Consider the following 27,193-nt stretch of genomic DNA (forward strand, 5'->3'; position numbering starts at 1 on the left):
TTACAATGGTAACCTTAATGTTTGTAAATCATCATTCAGTTGAGCTTCTTTCGTACTGATATATTTTATTTGTTCATCAAATAAATTATTGTTCATTGAGTCGATAAGTTTATCAGTTGTAAATGATTTCATCATTGAAGATAATCTTTGTTCTTTTTCTAAACAATTGGATATTGAATCTTTCAAAGACTTTAGAAAAAAAGTAAAAGAGATGGAAGAAACTTTTAAAAAAAAACTATTGAATTATTTTAAATATATTTTAGAAGAATTAGTTGCTAATTTAAGTTTGAGTGTACATTTGAAAAAAATATGTAAAGCTATTAGATATTACGTTATATGAAGCTAGCTATCGTGAATTGATAATGAAAACGGTATATTTATCATGTCCGAAAGAGCAGAACATTGAACTTTTTATTTTTTTCTCAAAGAAAAACTAACTTGTGTCAAGTTAACACAAGTGTAAATAGCGAAATGAGCAAATCAGTTTAAAGTTTATTAATTTATTTAAACACATAAATATTGGTACAAATGGGCACCAGATATATATGCCCCACACAAATCTCATTTGATTTGTGTGAGGGCTGTGATACTGCCCAGGTGCTCAAACCGAAGCAGGTGGTTTTCTTAGGGGGCCGCACCCGTAACCTTTGACCTAAAGGTCTGATCCACAAGGCAGTGGAGCATCGTAAGGAGATAAAGTCCTATGGTAGCCAGTGAACAACAATTGATTCATACGCCATTCGTTCCTTCAGGATACTGGAGCCCATGTGCACCATTGGTTTGGAATCAGGGTTTTCCAACTCGTCTAGGTGAACTCGCCATGTCCACCAACCCGGTTAAAGCTTCGGACATTCGCTTTTCGTCCTCTCAATTTCGTATGCATATAAACAATTAATATATACGAAAAGGGATGTGTTAAAAAATTTTTAATGGAACATCGTCTTGTTCCTATCAACTGCTGTAATATGGGGACGTAAATAGGTTTCACTTAGAATGATCTCTAAAGATAGCTCCTAGATGTTTTTCCTTTGTATATGTTTACATATGTCTAATATTCACCTACAGTTAGTATACTTTGATAATCTCCATTAATCTATTTAGAACCGAATAAGATTATCCAGAAGAAACTAATAGAGCAGAAAATCGAACAAAACCGACCAGTTATTTCATGCACACGTTCTCGTCCGAAAAACATACTACAAAACACTGTTATCTACTTCGTATATTATTGATATTTACTTCCTCACGTAAAGTTAGAAATTCAAACCAATGTCTCAAAGTGACTAACATACAAGTGCCTCAACTATAGACTTTTACTTTCACCACAATAAACAGACGTTTCACCGGTTAAAAACTGATATTTTACTTACTTTGAGATGATTTAACCAGTTCTTACGCATTTCATCTCTAACTTCTTGTAATACGTTTATATCATGCTTTAATTGTCTTGTAGCTTGTTTATAGGATTTATTTTTACCCATGATATGGGATATTCTGTTGCTTAGATTTGCCAACTTGTCATTAAGTTTATAATTGTATTCTAATGTTCGACGTTCTGTTTTATTAATTCGTTTCTCTGTGCCAATTCGAAATTCGCTAGCCAAATGTGAAACTCTGCTTAACATCTCTTTGAATAATCTGTAATTTGCATATTGTTTTTAACACAATAATATTTCAATATTAACAACAAACCAAATGTTTGACAAGCTTTTATTTAATCTTAACTATGTTTTACTATAAATAAAATGACAAGAGACTGATATGGTTTTGGATAGTGTTAAGTGTGTGTGTGGTCACACATACACAGAGAGGAGCAATCGTGATCTGAAAATGACAAGAGCTTAAACTAGTTTTTTTTGGAAAATCTCTATAACACGTAAATGAGGTCTAATCTACGCGAAAAAATCCTAAGCATAGTTGAATGGAAATTAAATTTTATAAAACTGATGTAATCCAGTTTCTTCATCCTTGTTAGATAAGTTGATTGTAAAGAAATATTCAAAATCATAATACAATTTGCAGGTCGGTGTTGAAGCGACATGAAATAAACCTCATTATGGTCAGCAAATCGAAGTTGTGGAGAATGGTTCGATTTGTAGTTGGCTGAGCCAACTAATAAAGTCTCTGATAGTTAATTTGAAATGAGATTAGACCATAACTACATGTAGTTTACCTAAATGAAACTTGTTATGTGATTATAGTTAATATTTTTGACCACTACAATGTTTTCTCAATCACCGTAATATTACAGACACAGATACGTAATTGTTTGGTAAATCTTATTGTTGGCTGCTCTTCAAATTCCCGCTATGTTATTATAGTTACTCGATATTAGTGTATTATCATTCCGTTCATCTAACGTTTGATTTTTTGACTAATTCTTTCCTCTTCTAACGCAAGGTGTAATAACTCGGACTAACGAAATTTTTCAAAACAATTTATTAATGCCCTCTATCTACTCATCATTACATTTCAATAAATGAATCATCAGGTAATAGAAGTAAAAACACAAAAATAACATTCAGGAGTTTGAACATGATTCTAATGAATGACTTTTTAAAGACTACTATCATCCAATACGTCCATCAATTATCCAGTTTTATATTTGTCATTTATCGTAAGCAGATAAAAGAAATAAATGAGATTGAAAAATAAATTCAAGTTAACCTGAGTTCTTAAATTCCCTAACTTTTACTTCAATTTCATTGCGATTAAATAACTTTGAAAAACTTATTTTATATAAAAAAACTTTTTGGAGATTACTTTAACAAATTTATTATCTTACCTGGACTTGGTGTAAAAACAATTATTTACTATTTTTATCACTGATTTTGCATTTGGAAATGTTCTCTTCTCACAACCACTTCTTATATCCTCATATTTTAGCTACGATTCTTTGAAGTAAGTTCATCTGATCTCTCTAATATTTGTAATTACTGTGACAAAAACAGTTTAGTTATTTTACTCTATCGGCCGACAAACTATTAACAATTTTTTTCATTTGAGTGAATCTTACAGAAGTTGTGCAACCACCTATCGTCATTATTCGCACCACTAGTTCGTCTTAACATCTTTTGCATCATAGCGTTTTTCTCACTGACCATATTTGCCAGGCAATTATTAAGCCCTAAAATTTCATATATGGACGATTTCATAGCCTGATGACAAATCCACTGAAAGAATATCCCAATGATAATAATACGTTGATGAAGTTTCTAATGACCACATAAGCTGAATAGCCCTTGGTTATATCAAGACTAGAATATCTAATTAAGAAAATATTTTGATGAAAAGAAGTTGGTTCCATATTTCAAATATGCTTGAAATTCGAACATAACAATGCGTGACTGGATGGAAATCTAAACCGTGTTACGGCTCTAGCTTAGAGTTCTATTACAACTCTTATACACAGATCTCAATGTGTTAAGTGGTTGATGGTTTTTTTGCGGTTGGAATTTGTAAGCAAACTTTATATTTTGTCTGATCAAAATTGTTGTGTAATTATTCGAAAGAGAACTCCGCCTGTAGCCCCTCCCGGGTCTACTGCCGGTCCCAAGCCCAGATAAAAGAGGAAGGTTGGGTGTGGGGTTAGCAACCCCATCCCGTAGAAAACTAACTCGCTAAAAAACGCTAACCAGGAAAAATAATCCAAACCACTTAAACTCTGCCCTGGGAGTTGAAGGAAGAATTATGACGCCTCATGATGAAATCCGATATTCTGCGGAATTCACGAGGCCAATGCCCCCTTTAACAACCAGAGCAACAATTTTGATAGGTACACGGAACGTCTGAACAATGTGGGAAACCGGGAGAGTTTCCCGAATTGCTGCAGAAATGAGGAATTACAGCCTGGAGGTGCTTGGGATCAGTGAAACATATTGAACGCAGGTCGGACAACAACGACTAACTTTAGGAGAGCTTCTGTTATACTCCGGCCATGAAGAAGAAAATGCTCCACACGCACAAGGAGTTGCATTGTTGCTATTCAAACAAGCGCAAAATGCACTTATAGGATGGGAACCTCATAGACCAAGGATCATCAAAGCCTCCTTCAAAACAAAGAGAGAGGGCATTACAATGAACGTCATCCAATCGTATAAGCCTACCAACGACTACAGTGAAGACATTAAAGATCGATTTTACGATAAGCTGCAGTCAATCATCCAGAAGTGTCCAACAAAGGACCTGACCATTCTGATGGGAGATTTAAATGCCAAGGTTAGAATGGACAACACTGGATACGAAGACTTCATGGGACGACATGGACTGGGAGAGAGGAACGAAAATGGTGAGAGATTTGCAAACCTATGTGCCTTCAATAAACTGGTCATAGGCGGCACTATATTCCCACACAAACGCATATTCAAAGCCACATGGACTTCACCGGATCACACTACACAGAATCAAACCGACCATATCTGCATCAACAAAAGGTTCAGGAGGACGATGAAGGATGTGAGAACCAGGAGAGGAGTTGATATAGCATCAGATCATCACTTGCTGGTCGCCAAGATGAAACTAAAACTCAAGAAGCACTGGACAACGGCGCGGACATCACAAAAGTTTAACACGGCCTTTCTTCGAGATGCTGACAAACTCAACAAATTCAACATAGCCCTCAGCAACAGGTTCCAGGCCTTTCATGATCTACTCAATGGAGAGGGAACTACCATGGAGAAAGGCATCAAGGAGGCAATCATTTCAACATGTCAGGAGGTTCTGGGCCACAAGAAGCACCACCACAAGGAATGGATCACTGTTGGTACACTGGATAAGATTGAAGAAAGGAGGAACAAGAAGCAGCAATCAATATCAGCCGAACAAGAGCAGAAAAAGCCAAGGCACAAGCTGAATACACAGAAGCAAACAAGCAAGTGAAGAGGAGCATCAGAACCGACAAACGTAAATATGTGGAAGATTTAGCAATGACAGCGGAAAAGACTGCAAGAGAAGGAAACATGAGACAATTGTATGATACAGCAAAGAAACTTGCTGGAAATTACCGTAAGCCAGAAAGACCAGTGAAAAGTAAGGAATGTAAGGTAATCACCAACATTGAAGAACAATGAAACAGGTGGGTAGAACACTTCAAAGAACTTTTGAATCGACCAGCCCCACTAAATCCACCTAACATAGAAGCAGCACCCACAGACCTCCCAATCGATATTGGCCCACCAACAATTGAGGAGATCAGCATGGCCATTAGACAAATCAAGAGCAGCAAAGCAGCGGGACCAGACAACATCCTGGCAGAGGCACTGAAAGCAGATGTGGCAGCAACTGCAAAGATACTCCACATTCTCTTCAGTAAGATTTGGGATGAAGAACAAGTACCAACAGACTGGAAAGAAGAACTTCTGATCAAAATACCAAAAAGGCGATCTCAGCAAGTGCGATTACTACAGGGGCATCACTCTTCTCTCAATACCAGGAAAATTCTTCAACAGAGTATTGTTAAACAGGATGAAGGATTCCGTAGACGCCCAACTTCGAGATCAACAAGCTGGATTTCGTAAAGATCGATCGTGTACAGACCAAATCTCAACCCTACGTATCATTGTGGAACAATCAATCGAATGGAATTCACCACTCTACACCAACTTCATTGACTACGAGAAAGTATTTGATAGCGTGGACAGGACAACACTATGGAGGCTTCTCCGACACTACGGCGTGCCTGGGAAGATAGTAAATATCATACGGAACTCCCATGATGGATGAAACTGCCAAATCGTCCATGAGGGACATCTAACCGACTCATTCTAGGTAAAGACCGGTGTCAGACAAGGTTGCTTACTTTCACCTCCTCTCTCCTGGTGATCGACTGGATCATGAAAATGTCAACACCTGGAGGGAAGCACGGGATACAGTGGACAGCTAGGATGCAGCTGGACGATCTAGACTCTGCAGATGATCTGGCTCTTCTATCACACACGCAACAACAAATGTAGGAGAAGACGACTAGTGTAGCAGCAGCCTCAGCAGCAGTAGGTCTCAATATACACAAAGGGAAAAGCAAGACTCTTCGATACAATACAGCATGCATCAATCTTATCACACTTGACGGAGAAGCTTCGGAGGATGTAAAAACCTTTACATATCTGGGCAACATCATTGGTTAACACTGTAGATCTGATGCAGATGTAAAGGCGCGAATCAGCAAAGTAAGAGTAGCATACTACAATTGAAGAACATCTGGAACTCAAAACAACTCTCAACCAACACCAAGATCAGAATTTTCAATACAAATGTCAAAAAAGTTCTACTGTATGGGGTGAAAACTTGGAGAACTACGAAAGCCATCATCCAGAAGATACAAGTGTTTATTAACAGTTGTCTACGCAAGATACTTTGGATCCATTGATCAGACACTATCAGCAACAACCTACTGTGAGAGAGAACAAACCAGATTCCAGTGAAGGAACAAATCGGGAAGAAGCGCTGAAAGTGAATAGAACACACGTTGAGGAAAGCAGCCAACTGCGTCACAAGACAAGCCCTCACATGGAATCTTGAAGGCCAAATGAGAAGAGGAAGACCAAAGAACATATTACGCCGAGAAATGGAAACAGATATGAGAAGAATGAACAACAACTGGACAAAACTAGAAAGGAAGGCTCAGGACAGAATGGGTTGGAGAATACTGGTCGGTGGCCTATGCTGCATCGAGAGTAACAGGAGTAAGTCAGTATTTGAAAGAGAAATTGGAATTAATTTTACACTTGCGGAAACAAATACAGACGGTTTGCAACGGCCAACTATAGCGCGCCTATTAAAATAAATACGACAGTTCTTCAGCAACGTTATTCTCCTAACTTTTCCCATTATCAATTCATTCATGATTTTCTCCGTTTATTTGACACAAACTGGCACACCTATGTGAAAATGAATTGCTATAAAGCCACTTGAAACATAGGCTAGAGATTGTGTAAACATATTTACTGGAAGAATCCATCAAGTTGATAGGCATTCATCAATTGTCCGTGTATCTTTATTGTTTATTTACACTCCATATTATGTGTAGGTATAGAATAGAAAGTTTAGTAACAAAAGCTGATTGTATTTTATTCCAAAGACTTTTTACCTCAAAATTTCCATGAGGTGCTTACTTTGACTGAAAAAGTCTAGTTATACATGTGTAACAATGTTTCTGTTACAGATTATATCCACAAAAAGACATTATAGGCGAATAGTCATCTCAGTTTTGTTTCAAACCTTGATCAGTAATGATTTAAAATTAATTTTTTTACCTAGTCGAGAGCACACATCCGAGCAACAAAAATATGAGTTAAATCAACAGAAGGACACGTTTGGTATCTGACGGCTAAGAGCTTAAGGAAACTCTCGAAGCATTGTGCAACACAAGGTAGAATAGTGTTTTTCAACCAACAAGAACACCGAGTCTTTTAAAAACATTGGTATTTTGAATACAATCTAACTTACAACTAGCTAAATAGCTAATCTCCATATCAAAATACAAGGACTCGTAGTAATCCTAACCTCAGTTAACCCATACGGACAGAACGTTGAGGAACGCTTTACAGGAAATCAAAGAAATAAGAGAAGCTACTTTATAAACGAATAGCACGGTTGTTATTTAAATACAATAAAACTTACTGATCTTGAGAAACAGTTAGTTCTAAATCCTTTTCATGATATATGGACTTATTGAGTTTCAACGTTTCTTCGATTAAATTTTGTATTTCTGTTGTCTTGTACTGTAGCTGAGCTCGCTCAACACTAAAATTTTCGAGGGACTCGACTTTTCCCGCTACATATATGTCGATTATAATGTAAGAAAAACGAATATACTCAAAACCGCTTTCTCTGAGTTCAACTTTTCTTCAATAGCCTCGATCTCAAGTCTCAGACTGACTACAATTTTGTTGTGTTCCTTATGCTTTTCGTTCATTCTTCTGAGTAAAGTGCTAAGATTTTGTTTCAAACCATCAATGTCTTTATCTACATTTTATTGTTTGAAAAATCGTAGATGTACCTAACCTTTGCTTTGAATGCAGTTTTGTAGATATGTGATAAGTCCCTTGCCATCTGATTCAATGTTGTGGACTTTAGACGTTGTTTGAAGAATGAGATCTTTAAAATTATCGATCACGTACTGATAACTAGTAGTTTTACAAAGACAAGAATAAAATACTCTTTAATTTTCTTTTTCAGTATCCCAATCTGCGCTACATAATTTTCATTATCGTACAAAACATTGGAGGCAACACTCGAAGTCCTTTCTTTATTCCTGGAGGAACGAGTACTTCTCCTACTTTTCTTCCTTCTTTTCGCCATTCTGAGCTACTAGAAAACTGAATCATACTCCGTCTAATTAGTTGTTATGGCTATTTTTGACTCCTAGTGATTTAAACAAGCAGAAAGGTCCAATATCTTTGCGACGAGGTTGAGTGAGTGGACAAATTCCTTTATGGTCGCCCAGTTTCTCAGCTTGACGACTCTCGGCTCACTCGTACTCTTTAGTGGATCCCAAATAGGAAGTCCTTTATCTACATCAATGAACTGACACCATTCCCGATATCACTGAACTTGGATGGCAGCCGGTTGTGAGGTTCTTTGTCAAAAGCCTTGCTGAAGTCAATGTAGGCTGCATCTATGAGTAACTTTTGATTTTTGAGAGGACACCATCTTTCATGGGCATCTTATAAGCTAGAAAGACACGAATAACCTGTTCTAAATTCATTTTGTTTTTCAGAAAGAATCTGGAATCTACAACTTCCGAATATTTTTTTCCAAAATCATGAAAAATATGCTCGTTAGGCTTACGGTTCGACAGTTCCGACATTTATGTCTCCCCCCTTTTTTAATGGTAGAACCAGTGTTGTTGATAGTTTCATCAATTTTATCAATCATATTACGTGACTGTCAAGTCATGACACCGCTTTACGACAGTATCCTGAAACCGCTATGTTCAACTAGTTATAGTGATTGCTGAGAACTAGCCAGTAGGAAATAGTTATTGTTGTTTTATGTGCTTCTGAAATGGCAGAAATTTGTAGCGTTTTCGAATCCGAGCTGCCTGATTATACCACAAATCGCAACCCAAAAATGTCCATCCATGTTATGCTATGTTTAATAATAGGCTTCGGAGTTTTTATTTTAAATGTTCATTTGACCAACAACTACCTGATACTTTAGTTATCATACTGATGCAGTATGACAGTACCCATATTTGGTGACTTCATTATTCAAACTATGTTTGTCGTTCTAGGTAAATAACATGACAGACCAATTCATAGCCCCAAATACATATAGCAATGACGACTATCATGGGCTTAGTGAAAAGTTTTGAAGACAATTGAAATAATTTTTAGATTTAAATGGCACTGATGATATAATAAAATGCATGTAAAGGCTAGGTTAACGTGTAGGTTGGTGAGGTAGAGAACAATTAAGAAAGTATAACTTGGCTAAAACGGAAAATATTTTTGACGTTGAGAAGACTTCAGCTAGAAATACGGCGAGTTATAAAGTTTCTATAAGAAGCTGCTGTAGTTAGCCTAGTGATATTTATAAACGTGGGAAATGTAATTAGAACTAAGTGTCAAACAATTTTTGAATCTAATAAGCTTCGCCGTTAAACAACACAAATCTTGATAGTAGTAAGTTGTAGTAGAAAGCTATTTAATATATCTTATGCCAAAAACACTTTGGGAGTGGTTTGTATGAAATATGTACGGCTTGGAATGCATATTATTTGATAATGAATTTTTTAACATATAGATCATGTCTGTAAAAATGGTGTGTACGTGCCCTTGCAGAAATATATTATTATTAGTCTCTGTGAAAACACATGTTAAGCACGAAAACAGTAAGTCGTCCAGCAGAATAGTTAAACTCTTCTGGAATGCTTTTGGGATTTAGATTATTCAATAGATCTGACATAAATATATATTTAATTAATTAAAATATGACGAAATTGACTTTGTAGACGGAAATCTACTTGGCTCAGCATCTGAAAAAAGAATAAACCTAGATTGCATTTCTGACATTGTTTCAAGGTTAGAATCCCATTTAGCCCCATAAGGTTCTCCGTTATACTTTGACTAACACCTACAAATGCATCATCTGCTCAATATGGATGAGGGAAGTGATCACGAAACATGTGTGACACAAGGAAACTCCTTTCAACATGTTCTCTTTTTCAGAGTTTGGACATTTCAGATCCAGTAATTGTAGAAATACGAATGAGTGCAGGACATTGATGTTTAAATCTCGGTCATTCTATGAGAAGCACATGGCCTATGATACTCTGACAAGTCGTAGGAAGCCGAATTTCTATGAAAAGTAAAGAACCTGGAAAATAATTGGCGTCCACTACTTCAGCTTGAAAACGATTCTCTAGAAATGAAGAATGAGGACGTTGGTAGGACCGATGATGGTGTTTAAATACCAGCCAATAAATCCAAGGAAGGTGGACCGACAAACTACCCTACGTTTGCGGAGGAGGAATTATTTTTAGTTTGTGCCAACAATCTAGACGAGACGTACTCAGTGGCCCTAATATTGTTTATTTCTTAGTTATGGGTCCATAGGATGATATTTCTTTCAAAGTACAATATTTTTTGAAAGTCCACTGAACCAGTCATAACTTTCAAAAAAATTAAAGTATGTAATAAGTGATCTGATTTGTAAGATCAGGGATAAACCTCCTCTTAACAATTATCATTGGGCCATTCCTTGAACCAGTTAAAAAAAGTTCATTGTTTTTCCCTATATCATGTTGTAGAAATGGCTCGTTGGTAAACTCTAGAAAGCCTCAAGAAGCCCAGAAAGAGCCGAAGACATTCCGTTCAATCATTGCTAGGGGAATATTCTGGAATGTCGACGTGTAGCTTCTCTATTGGATGGATAAGAATGACCCCCTATGTGCCTATTGGTTGTCCGAAATGATGATTTACTCTCAGTCAAAAACTATAAATACATGAGATTTCTGTACTATATTTTGACACTGTTTTGGAGAATAAAGTTCCCACTTACTAGTCTTCTGTCTTCTCTCTTGCGACATTGCGGGTTCGATCGTTCAAGTTGTCTAGTAGTACGCGGCATAGTAAGAATCAAAACTCTAGATATAACACATATGAAATGGAATGATTACTGATTTGTGGAATAATAATATTGCATTAAAACTGACCATCCATCCTTGGCTAAGCTAATTCAAGCAGCCGAGAAAGGGGAAATTTGGGTGAACACTGGGGAGATAGTGGGGAAAGTGTTGATTGTGGGGAAATTCAACCTTTCTCCAGAGAGGGATGTAAATTTTGGGAAATCGCCTAACTTCCCTCTAGGAGGGAGACGATGTTGTGGACAATCTTTTCGTGGAAAAATTCGTTTCTGTCATTTATATGTACCTACTCGTGCCAACGCCAGGTATACAACTAGTCACAATGGGACTGCAGCACAACATAGGTATGCAGTAGTCGGACGTTGTATCAAATGTAGAATGACTTTTCCAAATAACGAGTATGCTTTACGAAGTGATGAATGTTTCTGCCAACCAACTCAAGCTATTCGCCATCATGGAAGTTCAGACTTCTACTTACTAGATATTAACATATTCACTTTCCCTCTAGTTAATGTGCATTTAATATGCTTAGGTGTCCATGAAAAAGTTAATAACTCTGCGGTTAGATTTATCACACAAGACTTGGAAATATGACAACGACTGTTATCACGACTATAAATGAATTGCCATTGCAGCGTACTGTAAACACTCCTGTCTTTCAGCATAAATATCGAGCGTTAGATGATACTGTTTAGAAAGCATCAGGCTTCCACTCATTTATTCTGTATTTAGGAAGGGTTACCCTTAAAATATCTGAGCTTTACCTCTTCATCTAAACTTTCTACAGTCGTCTATCACAACTTATTTACTGTCTCATCCTAAGTTATGTAGCAGTTCAATGGAACCTGTTAAGGAAGGACTGACTAAAAATCTTCTAAAATGGGAGTAGCGCTACGGTAAACAGCACTTATTTCACAACATTCATTCACTTATATATATTGCTAATGACATCAATCTCCATGGCGCTTTGGACACACCGCATTTCTTTTAGAGCCCTACATATGATAGATTAAAGGGACTGTGCATTAAGGATACAACCAAACAGTTAATCCGTATACTGAAGAAGCATCAGTTAATAGTATGCGGCAAGACAGCAATCCTACTAGTAATCACGAAACACTAGCTAACTACGGTTTAAAAAAGCTAATGACTTGTAGGGGCATTATGTTTACATCATCCAAACCCGACAATTTAGTAAACGTCAAAGGTAAACCTTGTATTATCACAGTAATAGAAGAAAACAGTAAAATTAAATCTTGCCCCTAATTTGATGCAACCGATTTTTTTGAGTAACCAATTCCTTCCAGCGATATGTATATATTCATGTGGTCAGTAGTTTCCCATGAGTAAATGTGGGTAACCACTAGTAACGTATCATGCAAGTTTAAATCTGTAAACAATGACTCCTATGAAACCACAGTTCTGCTGCCTCGCAGATTTTTGCAAGCGACATTTTCGTCCATAAACTCTCTCCATTAGGACACTGACGTCTTTTTACAAGCATTTTTCAGCCTACAAATGAAATGTTCGCAATCTGTAATGCTTTTCTTGGTAGTCGGATTCCTATGATGGCTGGAAAATGGCAAACTAATAACTAATTGTGCATGTATCAGAAATTTCTGCAGGTATGACGTGAAAAATAACGTGTATGCGGAAAATGCGAGGTCCACTATAAAGTGTGAGGACCCGGATTAATTTGAGTGGTTACAAATAATAGATAACAAGACCCAGGAATAAACGTCAGCAAGACTTTCTGGTGAAGCATTCACTTGTTCCGGCCTCCTGTCAAACCCAATATTGTTCAGTCGGCATGTTTTATCTGCTTATTGAATGAGATTTTAAGGTATAATTACATCATTATTAGTGCTGATTCTCCCTATCGTGGATGTCAATAGCGCTGTTTAAAAAACATTTTAAGAACAAAGTTGTTTATGTTTAATAACACTATGTTAGACGTAAAGACTAACAAGGTACACAGGGTGACGAAGCCTAGACCGCAGAGTCACACAGTCTTGGTTAATTGCTTCCGCTTTGAATTCAACTGACATAATCCAATTAATAAATGCCTAACCTGAATCCCTTTATTTATTGTAGGCTCAGCTTCAAGGATCATGTGACTAAAATACAATGTTACTCCACCGCCTCTACAAGTTTTCTACCGTACAATTCGGTAGAAGTATATCATATTTAATTCTCGCATCTACAATTCGTCATCTCAGATGGTGTTCATTATAGTCTCAAAACAGCATTCAAGAATTTCGCGCCTGTAGTCTCAATTCTCACATCACAGGGATCCCTAAAATTCTCCAACTGACTGGGTAATATCAGCACATTCTTCGGACGTATTGGAATAATTTTATGTTATTGTTGTTATTATTATTATTTACAAACATTTTATGGGTACATAAGTGTTGTGAAGAAACCATTTCGGGTTTCTGCAAAAATGCAATAATACAGAAATTTTAATAATGTTGGCATTATTTATTTAGAAGGAAAAAAGAGAGGGAGGGAAATGAACACCTAGTGAAAGGGTTCAACCATGATAATAATAGTGTAATGAATATAGACCTCTGAAGTAAATTAACAATTTAAAAAAGACGAAAAAAATCCTTTAGTGCACTCGGAAAAATACATGTAAATTTCTCAACAGTATACAGAGGGTATAAGTATGCTCATTTGTGCAATAATAATTGTGAATGATGCCATGAAAGTCACAATTAATTGCAAAAGATAATCAAATATAAATATATATATATATGGTGAAGATGAAATGAATATGGGAAGTTGACCTATGGTAATATTTTTTGGTTTTGGTCGTAGGCTTCGGATGTTAGGGAATAAAATATGTTCTTTTTAGTTTTTATTAATGATATTTGTGAGTGTTTTAGTGTGGGTAAGTCCTTTTGTATGTAGACTATATTAGAGTGGTGTATTCATTTTCTCCACATGAGCTGAGCAATATTCAAAATTGCATCACCACGGAGCTTAACAAGGTAGCACAGTGGTGCTCGAAATGGCAACTGGAGCTTAATACAGCTAAATGTGGATGGCTATACTTCGGTGATACATCACTCAACCTCGATCTTACCATAAATGGTGAAGTGTTATCTAGGTTACACACAGTAGTAAACCTAGGACTTAGGTACTCATACGACTTGTCGTTTACCGAACAGATAATGAAACAAACTTCCAAGTCTTAATGCCTTATAGGTTACATAACTCGGAACCTTCATATCAACGAGTCTCGTATTCTAATGTAAAAAGTTTGTGTTCGACCACTCCTTGAATACTGCGCGTTTCTTCCTTGTAGCGCACGCATAAAGGATAAATTAGAGCTGGAATCAGTACAGAGACGATTTACACTTAGTACTCTTGGAACTGATAGTGTCTTGACATATAATTCTAGGTGTAGTGAACTAGGGCTTGACCCCTTATGGAAGAAGAGACTCAAACTTAACCTTATCTTCTTTTTCGAAATACTTAACAAACTTTCCCTCACATCCAGCCAGGTGATTCAATATGCTAAAGCTTCACATTACGACATTCGTAACTCCTTGTCTTTAGCGAAACAAACATATTCCAGGTCTTCTCTCTAAATGAATTACTTTACCTGTAAGTTTTCCAGACTGTGGAATAATCTACCACAAACTATCCGTACGTTAAACTCTCTCCCATTATTTGTTCGCTCCATTAATGCATATTGCTCCTCTGAAAATGCATTAAATGCTCTGTCGCCTGTAAGTGTATCTTACTACACAAGTGAGATTATAAGAACTTTAAATGTTTAACCACTTGCTTGCCGTCACTTTACATTAACACTTTTACTAGCAACTCTAACACGTTTGAATAATATCTAACATAAACAGTAGTAACCTAACCGGCATATTTTGGCAATCATTGTTTTGTTGTTCCGTGCTCTTTGCTTTAATCTTACTTTCTCTAGTTGTAGATATTTATCAATAACTCGCTCTGGCACTGGAAATAACCTTAAAGAAATACGTTCATAAATCATCAGGCTATCCACTTAAGAAAAAATTAAAAGTTCCCTGGTGTTGCATCGGATTGCCGTGATATATGCCATATATAAACTACTTATCAATTACTAAACCAGCAAACATAAAACAATCTTATATTTCATGTTTGTTCTCTACATTAAATGTTGCTTTTTATATCAATCTGATCGTGCCTGTAAACTGGTGTGAATTCTGTAAATATTATTTTCAGAATGTATATTATTATTATTAGAAGGAGGCGAAGAGATGAAAAGAATATCTGATGTATCGAGGGACTAATTATAACACTAATAACACGAATAATTATAAATACGAGCGTAAGCGGACTTTATATATTAAGATGAATAAAGATAAAATAAAATAGACGTGAAAAGTTTCAAAAGTTTCACTTTACTTTTCAGGTAATTAAATAGATGATGGACCTTATTTGTGTAAATCATTATTAAACAGATTGATATTCAATCGATGACAAAATCCACTTTCGGAAAAAAAGCATCAAGAAGACTTCGGAAACAGGTTGTAGTTTCATTGAAACGGAGGTTCAATGGTAGAGTAACGAATAAATAAAACATTCTGGAGTAAATTTGTGTGTTCTTGGAATCACAAGAATATTTTTCTTATTGAGCAGATTGTGGGACGGTACCATAGAGTATGGAAAGTGGATACTGAAGAGTAGGAAATACCGTTAATAAGCCGTTAGATAAAGATAAGGTTTAATTTGATACGCCTGATCCAGAGAGGCTTTAATTTGAGTTGTTGATATCTTTAGTGACAGTCTTTTTTGTCGGAACACCCCAAAACAGCTTTGGTGAACATTTTGTGAACACCTTCAATTTTAATCAGGTCATTGGGCTTGCAAATTCCACGACACAGTCCACTCGCGAAACTTGTTTACTTCTTGGATTACCGCTGAAATATAGCTTTCTTTGGAGGGAGAAGAGAATAAAGAAATCATTTCCAGGTCACCAACAAAAAGGAAAGGTTTACCATACTGAAAGAGGGAACATGTCATCGATAAAAAGGAGAAAGAGTAATGGACCAGTCACACTTCCTTGTATAACCCCGCTGGTTGCATTCACAGGTTTAGAGTAGCAAGATCCAAAGTGGTCGATTTGGCTGCTTTCTTCTAAAAAAGATTTCAACCAAGATAAAAGGGGATTCTGTATGCCAAATGAAGAGGGTTTTAGAAGATGTTTGTGCGAGACACTTTCGAACGCCTTACTGAAATCGAGGTACAGGATAATCGCTGACTGACCAATATCTCGTCTCTGGGTAATTCGATCTAGAGCTCCAGGTGCGATGCTAAGCATGAGCGTTTAGTCATAAACCCGTGTTGAGATGGGCTAATCAAACTAGCCGGAAGTAAAAATGATAATAGCTGTTTGTGGACGATTTTTTCCATTTTTCTTGATAGCACGGACATCAAATTAATTGACCAATAGTTAAGAATATCACTACGTGATTCCTTTTTGAATCTAGTAGTGATTACAGATGTTTTTCATACCGCTGGATTGGTCCCATATTCCATAGATAGGTTGAAATGTCTCAAATAAAATAATGGGAATTCTCTACCACCATATTTTACAAATGATGAAAGGATCCCGTCAGGTCCACCGTCATAAGACTTTTTCAGGGCAGCTATGACCTGCTTGACGTTGGAGAGTATGAAATCAGTTTTCGATAGGTGTCTGGATGTCAGCATTGGAAATGTATTGATAGAGCTTTCAGTTCCAATGTTGTAGCATTGCGAGAACTGCTGGCTGAATTGTTCGCAAATAATATCAGGGTCGTCAACCATGCTTCTGTTAAATATAAAGAATTTAGTCGTGCCAAGAGGATTTGACCTCACACGGGATTTAAAAATCCGAAATATTTATAATTCTGGGCCATTACTACCTAGGGATTATTTTCTATATCTATAAAATACATGCGTTTAGGTGAAGTGTTTCTGTCAATTGAGTTAAGTTTACTCTGAAGTACACATAAGCCATTATACCCGTGGTAGCCGTGTTTTAATTTCCACAGCTTTCCTTTGAAAGTTTTAGAAGTATTCTGGCCCCTGTTAGCGTTATAAGTCACATGGCTAATAATTGGAGTAGTGCAGCCAAGGTAATATATCGGGTTGTGTTTTATATCATATGTCGTAAAATAAGTTTTCCATAGTAAGCAACGAATAAGAGTTTCAGTCCATTTCCAAGCTTTTTGATCAAAGTGTCTACTCTGGTGCATCATTGCAGCTTTCGAGTTCAATGGTATGTGAACCGTCTTCCTTAATATCAAGTCATCATCGATCTTGTCATTGGCTGACAAAATGATGGCATGTGAAGCTGTGGAAATAAGGGTGAGGGTTTATAGCTTCAAAAGCAATCTGTAAAATCACCCTTATTCTTCAGAATTCACCTTCTGTTTATTAAGGCTCCCACTTGTATCATGATGCATACTGTCCAACAAGTACGGTATTGGGCTACCTGTTGTCCAGACATAAACTGACCTGCAAGTCAAGACTTAAAGACGACTGTGGACTTCTACGCAACAACTGCAAACGTTTCTGATTCTTTTGATCAGTACCTCAAGCCTTTTCACCATGTGGATGCTGAGACCGTTATGACTCTACATGCAGTGTTTTTCGACTTAAACTTCAGTTTTGTGAACAAGCAATAATTCCATGACCCTAGTAAACGATTGACTGTTGAGAAACACCCAGATAACCATAACTAGTTCTATCCCTGGAATCACAAAATTTATTCTCCTTGCCGTATTGAAGTGTTAGAAGTTACTTGATCTCAGTTTTTTAATTATTTAACCATAATTTCTCACCAGCCATGCCCTAACTATCCTTGTATTTCAAGGGTAGGGATTAGCAGGGACTCTATGAGAATTTCACAAGACAAAATCAACTCTCAAAAGACCAGTGACATTCTTATAGAACTGTAAATGAGTAGAACTCCATACCTCAACACTTAGTTGAGAATCTAATCATGAAAGCACTCAAAAAAGGTTTTATTAACTGATGGATTTAGACATGAACCTTAAAGCTTCCTGTCTTCCTCAGAATATAACTGAGCACAACTATATTGGATATTGAGATGGTCAGGTTTTGCGCTAGTAGGCACACATTTGAATCTAGACGTTACTTCCGTAGCTTCACAAGTTGGTTGTAGGATTGTTTTCCCCACTTTTTTTGGTAAAGTGGATATGCTTAGCTTTCAAAATGTGCCTTTTGTATATTTTCACCCCCTATTTTGACTTAAAAGGTTTTTTGTGTGCAGACAAATTTTTCACGCACTCAGTCTCGTCAATTCCATGTTATCATAAGCGCGAACAGGAAATATCATTAGCAGATGAAACATATGTCTCAAAAGAGTCTTTGGCGGAATATTCCATGTAGTCTTCGGCTTTTGTTCGCTCTTATTTGTGCCAACCGAAAGCCCTCTAACAGTACTTTCCTAGACACCGTCTTCTGTTTGCTCCGTATCATTAAATAATACATGTTCACTACTGTAGTATTGCAGCTTATTCATTTCTATTCGAAAGGAATTTATTGTGGTGTCACAGGTGTGTCGCGATTGTGCTTTCAGTCATTGTGGCCTCATACAACAGTGTTATTGTCGCAAGTAACACGAATAGTAACAGTAAATTGAATAGTATCATGTCTGACAATATTGGCTTGTTACTTGTCAAGGATTTTCTCAAAAGTTATCCATGGCTCATATTAATATCTGTGTAGAATGGTGACTGATAGGTTCATTACTTGACAGCCATCAGTTGACACTAATTATTGCATGGTTTCTTCAGAAAACCTGATCAACAATCTGTTACTTAAAGTTCCTTGTCATTACTAATACGGTCAAGTTTTTGTTCCCTAAAGGTTTAAGTACATCTATTGGGGCAGTACTGTTCGTAAATACGGTTAATATTAATTTGCTTAGAAAATGGATAATATTGTGTACGTGAAAACCACAGTTAAATGTTCAGTTTCTGTCAACTTTTCGTCTCACTGCTATGAAGCGACAGGTCTTGTACATTTTTGTGATAAAAGACTAGTGTTGAAGTTTACTCTAAATTTACATCTTAATTTTCACTGTACATAGTTTATCACATTGGTAAGGGTTCTTTGAATACAAATTTTACCGTAAGTAATTGATATTCTGTGGGCTTCACATGCCATTTAAAATTGCATATTTAACTAGCTTATTTTAAAATTATTAATTACTTTTCTTTATGCACGATTTATTTTCCAAGTTGTTTCCCCATTCAACTTGTTTTTTCATTGGTGTTTTTTTCTCAAAAATTCTATACCAGAGCTCATCTATCGGTCGTATCCAAATGTCTTTAGATGTGCTTTTAAAATGTGATTTTTCGGAGGCAGAATTACCTTCTGATTGGATACAAAACGTTCTGTTTTCTATTCCATCTGACGTAAAGATTATTATCATCGGGTTGCAGACTAGGATGCTTGTTTTTGGAGGCAATAATGTAATAGTTTTAGTCATTTTCTGTAGAATTATCTCGGAACACTGAAGAGTTTACCCTACTTGGTGAATTAAAGTTTCAAAGGTATTAAAAAGTATAAAATGTTGAATATTTTAGTTGCATCAAAGCGATTAGTTGTTTATATTTTTCTTCGTAAGAAAATTCCCTAGTTAAAAGCAGTGGTTTAGTTTCAGAAATAACAATGATGCTAGATGTGGATCGAATGTTTATGTTGTTGGACTTGAGAATGGCGAACTATTATTTCTACACGAGGTAAATATTTCCATGCTGTGATCCTAATTTTTGTTACATTTTCAGAATAATAAAATTCTTTTGTGCATCAAGACTGGATTTGATTCCGTTAGATCTATCCATTTGACTTCATGTGGCGTAAGCATAATTTTCCATCTTATTTTCAGTAGGAAAATTTATGTGTTTTATATAAAACGACAATCATTTACTTTAATCTTGACGATGTGGAAGGTGTTTTATCAAATAGCTTCACGTACTTGTCAGATTGTTCTCTCCAGTCTTATGGAAACACTACTTCTCAGTACACAATGACGATTCGTTATCGATTGTTGACAATTCCAACTGATGGTGAAAGCAGATATTTTTCTTGTTTGTGTAAGTGTGAATTTTTCAATCAGATTGTTCTAGCCAAATATCAGGTGGGGATTTTCGATTCATTGGTTCGTAAATTCGCTTTTGAATCACAATTGCGAGATGATAAGATGTGTATTTCACCCATTCAGACTAGGTGGATAACAGCTGGATCTAATCCTTTCATCAGCTTCAGTTTTTTAAATGAGGTAATTCTTACTCCTTCGAAGTTATTTGTAGCTAGTTTAATAATTGTTCTGGTATTTATGAGGTCTTTGAATTCTGTATTTGATTCCTTTCATTTTCTTTTGTCAAATATCAAGCTTGAATATTTTTCTTGCAGAATGCAGACCCTGAAGTCTCTCATTTTGCATCTTTTGTCTATCAAGAAGCTAAGCGTGCCATGTTCGGGATCAAAAAGTGAGTAGAATGTTTTCACTTTGCTTCTCACCCACTGCTTTTTTTGTGAATGGTCCACTTTATATTACTTCAAATCCGCTTTTGTGATACGTTTGGGAAATACCTTTGTTTTTAATTCGAGTTGCACATGAAAGTCCATCCTTCAGCTCGCATCTGTGTCAGCTTAGTTATTCACAAACAATGAAACTGAACTCAGTATTATGTGTATGATATCGTTATTTTACAGTGTTAAGTAAGTACTCTCAACAACTACTAGATTACTGCCATTGACCATAATTGAATTTACATAGTTGCAAGTCATTAAGTCTCCTTCGACTTAGTATTCTACCGCGTATTATTCTTGGACACCACTTCAATAGACTGGTTCCAAACTCAAAATATGACTTGGATAGAAACGTAAATATATTCCAAATCAAACAGTAAGTTAAAGTTATTTAGTAGAAAAACGTTATTGTTTGCATGAAATTCAGACAGGAATATACTAATCTCATCTCATCCACCAGTGCTGAGTGGTTAAAAATGGATCAGTTAGCGCTCTCCAACGTTATCTTGTCTGAAACATGTATCAATCAGGTCTCTATTTTGTTGCTCTATATATGTTATCTCGATGAAACAATGCAAAATTAGTCTACGGATTTTTAGGGACTGCTAAGTTGTTGACTAACCAGTAGCTTGAGATATTTGGTATCATGGTTCAGAATCAGTCATTGTTGTCTAGGTGAATGCTCACTTTATTTCCTCCCAAGTCATGGGCTTCAATATTCCTCATTTTTAATCCCTCTAATTCATCCATTTTCGAACCGTACTCTTAGGTTTCCGTATATTCTCTCTATCAGTGACATTACTATCAGTTCTACTCTTCTGCTATTTATATTGTTAACTTTTTATCACCTGTGTTGTTATGTTAATGGCAACTTTATCTGACGTACATCTGTTCAAAACTATTTATTGATCATAACTGATTGCCCACTTAGTTACGGATATTTCTTTTCATTGCTTGTTTTATTGATTCACCTACAGATACTCTAGTAATGATCCAGAATCGTTAGTTGTAACATGGTCACAACAGAAAGATAGCTTCATGTATCCCACTGCTATGTGTAATTCTCTTTCCAAGATCCCTTTGAGTTTGTCTCATGGGCTGGCTGACAGTCGTCGCCATATATTATCTTCCGGTGTTGCTATTTCACCTGACCATCATTGGTTAGCGATTCCCGATAGCCTTGGAAGAGTCCTTCTCGTGGATGCTTGTAGAGAGCGTGTTGTACGTATGTGGAAGGGTAAGTGACCTGATTTATTTTTACCGCTTTTTCAGTAACGTTCTTCACCTTGTGTATATCTGCGTGTAAAGTACTATTTCATGTGTTCAGCTGATGTTCATGTTTATTTCCTTTACTACATAAAATATTTATAATGCTGTGACGAGTGCAATACACATATTCTGGTCTAAATTGACAATGATTTACCGTGAATAATAATAGTGTTTGTGACAGTTAAACGCAAATCTAGAGTGCTAATTCGGTCTAAAATGGGTCTAAATTGACAATGATTTACCGTGAATAATAATAGTGTTTGTAACAGTTAAACGCAAATCTAGAGTGATAATTCGGTGTTTTAGTCTGATAGTCCAGACTGTGTTTCATTGTCATTTTTCTCTACAAATTTACTTCATTTTCTGTGCATTGGAGAAATGAATGATAACAATCAGATACTCAATCTTATTCTGTGAAAATAATTTACGGCCACGCGACCAACCGCTCTGTGACCGCCTCCCATGTCTTCTCCCCGCCAGCACCGCCCAGGCTGTCATATACCACCTTTGCCCTGCCTCTCAGCAGCGTCCCCAGCACCACTTTCTTCGCCTTAAGCTCCTTCACCCGCATCAGCTTCGCCATGGCCTCGAATTCCCTCGGCCATGGGACGTTCATCTTGAGTAGAGGCAGCGACATCAAATGTAACGAACAGAAACACGGTTGGAGACGGACGATTATATTTTAAAACAAAGGTACTGAGTTATTTGGTACAATGTGAAAACCATACGTTCAATCCTTCATTTGAAAAATGTCCATCAATTGTCTCAGACTTCATTGTTCCTTCATTTACATAACAATTACTCTCTGTTCCCGTTCTCTTCTATTCGATCTTCTCGATCTTCTGCTGTCAGGCATTCCATTTCTGATTGGCGTTATACACTGCTTATGTCGACATAAGTAGTACACACCAGTGTCAATAGCCTAGAACGTGTCGACTGATGTAATGATTTCAGTAACAGGTGGGCGCAGGTGACACTTCAATAACTGACATGCAGCAGGTATCAGTTTAATTTCGAGACGACGTATTTGGGCCTCCCGATCAATAATTGCCTTGTTGCGACATTCTAATGTGTATTTTTGAACTCGCGCCTCCATCCAATATCCAGCCCTAAGAAGCACACTGATGATCGATCTCAACACGGGTTTTTTTCTTGTCAGTTTGTGCAGCTTCAAAATTCTCCACGAAGTTGGTATTATTTCGTTCCAGAAGTGTCTCAACCGGTCGAAACGCATTAGATCGCTTGTGTTTCTTAATCAACAAGTGATCTCGTATATATCGGTAAAAGGTACCGTCAATAACTGAAAGGTAGCTTTGAAAACTACAAAAGATTGTAATGTCTAAATATTTTTATTTACCCGTCCACGTTTCGAGTGAACATCAGACGGGAGAATAGTTGTAAGAGCTTAGATCGCAGTCTCTACAATTACAATTTAAGGTTAATTCCACTCAATTAATAACTTATTTTTTTTATGACATTGCGAATGAGGTGTACACAACATAAAATGTGGTGCGAGTCCGGACACACTTCTGTTATGGTATCAGTTATCGCCGGTGAGTCATCCGTAACAATACCAACCAACTCTCGATCGTTAGTTGAGCGCCTGAAGAATGACAGAAATCGTGACAGCAGAGCAGAAGTTTCATGACTTGTAAAGGCTATACAAACAGGTATTGCCATTACATTCATATCCAACGCAACAATTTGATACAAAAATAAATTTTCATTATTAGTTTTGTATGTCCCGTCAAAACCAACAACATCAAGAAAACAACATGTCAAATTCATCTGATCGGCAGTTGCGAAGAAAAAGTACTGAAGATCATTTTCGTCACCAATTTCATGCTCACAAAACCCACCAAGTGACATGATGTCAAATTTCAGCTTGGCGTAATCACCTACCATTTACAGTATAGATAGGCACATTGTTTACCTGGAAGGTTGACCTGTCAGAACACTTTGTGGCGTATGTTAAAAACATCTTGCGTGTTCAGGCGCTTCCCATAAGGTTGGTTAACGTAGTAGACAATATTGAATGCTGTTGTCCCCGAAATCAGCAGAGGTTGCACGGTTTCAAATTCCGCATCAGTTAACCTGCTCATCGTACCTCAGGGGATCACACTCATGATTGTGATGCACATTCCCACGAACAGCAGTCCAGTAACCTTCAATAAATTTACAACTGATGAAGGCCGGATATTGTGTGTTCATTGCAGCCCTTCATGGATAATTTAATAACATTATTAAACGTACCTCCGTCTAATCGGCTGTGAAGATCCACTAGGTGTTCTAAGACCATTTCTCCAACATACAAATTTAATATACGGCTTCTGATTCTTATGGAAATGAAAATCGCGAACTGCATAATGGCAGTACGTCACCCTTTCATAATTTCTGATGTCTCTTTTTAACTCTTTAAGCGACTGGAACACTACCAGATACATTGTACTCAAAAACACGTTATCCGTGATCGTGACAGCGTTTGAAACAATAGAGCTTGTACTTTGTACGTTATCGACGTTCATAATTTGGAGATAAGGTGATCAGTCGAGAAATAGTTACCTTCTTTTATGTCAATTTTCAGAAGTGACTAACCCATTATTACCGTTTTTCAGTTGATCATTTAACTGAACGAAACAGGATGAAAAAATTTTGATAGTTGAATTCATGAGTCGAGTGCTTCCGTTCAGTACTTCCAGGTTTTCAATGGTAATCTAGCTTACATCCACTCATGAGTTCAACTATTAAAATTACTACAATCTTCACAAACCCCATTCTAATCAGAAAAAAATTTTTACTAAAGGAAAATACAAAAATAACCGCGACATAAATCATACTAAAATTCTTCTGTTCTCAATAGGAAAGGTCTGAATATTCATCCAACCTGGACTGTTTATCCAGACAACCACATATGACCTTCACTTGGTGTTGTTTACTTGTATCTTCCCATTGTTATTTAGAACTTCAATTGATCAGTCTTATGTTGGCATATATGCATCCTGTGCGGACTGCCTCGATATTACCTGAAGTCATAAGCTTTATAAGCAAAGATGGTTAGTGGCTAGCAGTGGAATCCAGTTTGACGCGCGTTTCGTCTTATTCGGGACTCGTCAGCTGGATGTACCTGCATCTCAGAGTTGATGTTCACTTTGCGACTTGAATCCAGTACCGTTCGCTTCAAACGCCATCGCGTTATCCACTTGGCTACTGAGTCCTGATCTGACATTTATTTCCCACACTATCTACACACACAATTTCAAACCCACTATTTTTTATTACAAGTGCATGCATTTTTTATACTCACCTTCTGACGCACAAATTGATACTATAACAGGTCATACAAATCCACCCTGACCAAGAATAACTTGACATTTTCAGACCTATTATGATTTTGATTGTACTAAAAATATTCTGCATTATTTCCCTTGTACTATTTAAACTTGTGTTAATTTAATTCCGATTTCTATTTACTCTGAAGAAGTGGTCTACATGAAGTCGCGAAACGTCAGAAGTACAATTTTCTACACATTAGGATGTAACAAATAATTCATTTATTATTAAGTGTCCACCCAATGTTCGTTTTATTTGAAACTATGAGTTCAAGTTTGTCATTGTTTTCTACAATATTATAAAACGATAGATATGCTTATTATTATATATGTATAATTGTATATTCATGCATAGTAAATACAATCATAGCGGTTTGAAGAATAGTCTGAATTAACTTGAGTATTTCTTAATTTGAATTTTTTTTAAATTTTAATTGTTATATTTCTATTAAAAGGGTCATTTCTAAAAACATCTGACTTGAGAAATATATTAAATGCTATTAGTTTGGTTTTTGGTTTGTATTTATAACCTTCGCTATTAGGTTACAGAGATGCTGAAGTTGCTTTTCTTGAAGTATGTGACTCTGAAACTCCATACATTGGCTATCGTAATAAACCAAATTATTCTGTTAGAAAGACACTTTGTCTATTAATTCATGCGCCACATCTTCATTCATTGGAACTTTGGTGTCTGATTCATGGACCACGCATTGTTTCATGGGATGTTGTAGAACCAGTTCGCCTCATTCAAACTGAGCGTCAAAATTACATGAATACTATTAGATCAAATGAATTCAAGTGAATATTTGTATTTTGTTATTTTAGTCATTTATTTTGCGCTTTAATGAATAATCATATTGATTCCAAAAATTATCAATCAAAATAATATCAGGACACTGTCACGTGCTTGAATATAATCACCAGGACGTCGCAGATCTAATTATCGTGCTAGTTGGCACGTATCGGCGGGGCATATTTTACAGTCTTTAGAGATCTAATGCCCTTCGTGGAATTTAAATGACCTTAGCTTATTGACAATTAAAGATTTTACTGACTTGAATTGAAGTAGAAATTGTTCATTATTAGGAGTCAAACAAATATTCCTTTGATTACCATTGTATATTCTATTCATTATAAATATCAAAAGATTCCTAACATTTAAAGTACAAAAATTAATTGTTCATATTCCCCTGAAAGTGATCATCGTTTAATCTTTTTGATTTATTTTTAATAAATATAAAAATTATAAGGAGCTTTATGCTGTCAGTTGCAATATTATTTATTCTTTTAAAGTATTTATGTAAGTCATAGTTTGTCAGTTTTAAGGTTAATTGTTTGTGATGAGATGCCGTCTAATTTCTACTTGAATATATCTGTTAAAACAACCAGTAATGTATAAGAACTTTCGTCTAAATTAGAGCGAATAGTTTCACAGTATTTGAGCTCCGAGTTGATGTAAGACATTAAATAGAAATAATATATTTGTAAAATCTCAGCGGATGAATTTGAAGTAAATCCAACGTTTCGCCTGGCAATCTGGTCCAAGCTTTTTCAAGGAATTCCTTGACGAAAGTTCTTATACATTACCGGCTATCACCGAACGTCGCTCTACTGCCTTGTGGACTACACCTCCATGTTAAAGGTTAGAGGAGTGGTCCCCTAAGAAAACCACCTATTCCGGTTTCGGCGCCAGGGCAGTATCCCAGTCCTCACACGAATCGAATTATGACGTGTGGCGCACATATGTTCGGTGCCTCCTTGTACCAGTGTTCATGTGTTTAAATAATAAATAGTTTATACACAGTTATTATGTCATAGGATTGCCAGTATACAGTAAAAAGAAACCTCATCAATTGTCTTACAATGCTGAGTGCTAGGTCAGTTATCGTAGATACTAATTTCACAGATACTTTTGAAATAGAATCAGTTGTTTCATTTTCTGTTTGTTGTAATCACA

The 27,193-nt window shown here is 36.4% G+C and overlaps 2 protein-coding genes across 2 annotated transcripts in view; one reads left to right on the plus strand and one right to left on the minus strand.

The window, feature by feature from the left end:
• On the minus strand, positions 1-8,298 carry Smp_130010 (hypothetical protein; the record flags this gene model as incomplete). Its single annotated transcript, XM_018790783.1, has 4 exons — positions 1-189; positions 1,371-1,638; positions 7,618-7,771; positions 8,118-8,298. 4 exons carry the CDS (start codon positions 8,296-8,298, stop codon positions 1-3), a joined length of 792 nt encoding a protein of 263 aa, XP_018646020.1.
• Positions 8,299-18,227: 9,929 nt separating this feature from the next.
• Positions 18,228-27,193, plus strand: part of Smp_130000 (hypothetical protein) — a 37,069-nt gene continuing 28,103 nt past the window's right edge. The window contains exons 1-11 of the mRNA XM_018790784.1: positions 18,228-18,248; positions 19,402-19,567; positions 19,602-19,656; positions 19,690-19,725; positions 19,761-19,845; positions 19,891-19,962; positions 19,995-20,199; positions 20,233-20,384; positions 20,519-20,595; positions 21,616-21,875; positions 25,779-26,034. Of these exons, the coding sequence (XP_018646021.1) occupies positions 19,426-19,567; positions 19,602-19,656; positions 19,690-19,725; positions 19,761-19,845; positions 19,891-19,962; positions 19,995-20,199; positions 20,233-20,384; positions 20,519-20,595; positions 21,616-21,875; positions 25,779-26,034 (1,340 nt within the window). The 5' untranslated portion in view covers positions 18,228-18,248; positions 19,402-19,425. The remainder of the gene's footprint in view (positions 18,249-19,401; positions 19,568-19,601; positions 19,657-19,689; positions 19,726-19,760; positions 19,846-19,890; positions 19,963-19,994; positions 20,200-20,232; positions 20,385-20,518; positions 20,596-21,615; positions 21,876-25,778; positions 26,035-27,193) is intronic.

The sequence above is a fragment of the Schistosoma mansoni genome (assembly GCF_000237925.1).
Source record: "Schistosoma mansoni, WGS project CABG00000000 data, supercontig 0037, strain Puerto Rico, whole genome shotgun sequence".
NCBI lineage: Eukaryota > Metazoa > Platyhelminthes > Trematoda > Strigeidida > Schistosomatidae > Schistosoma > Schistosoma mansoni.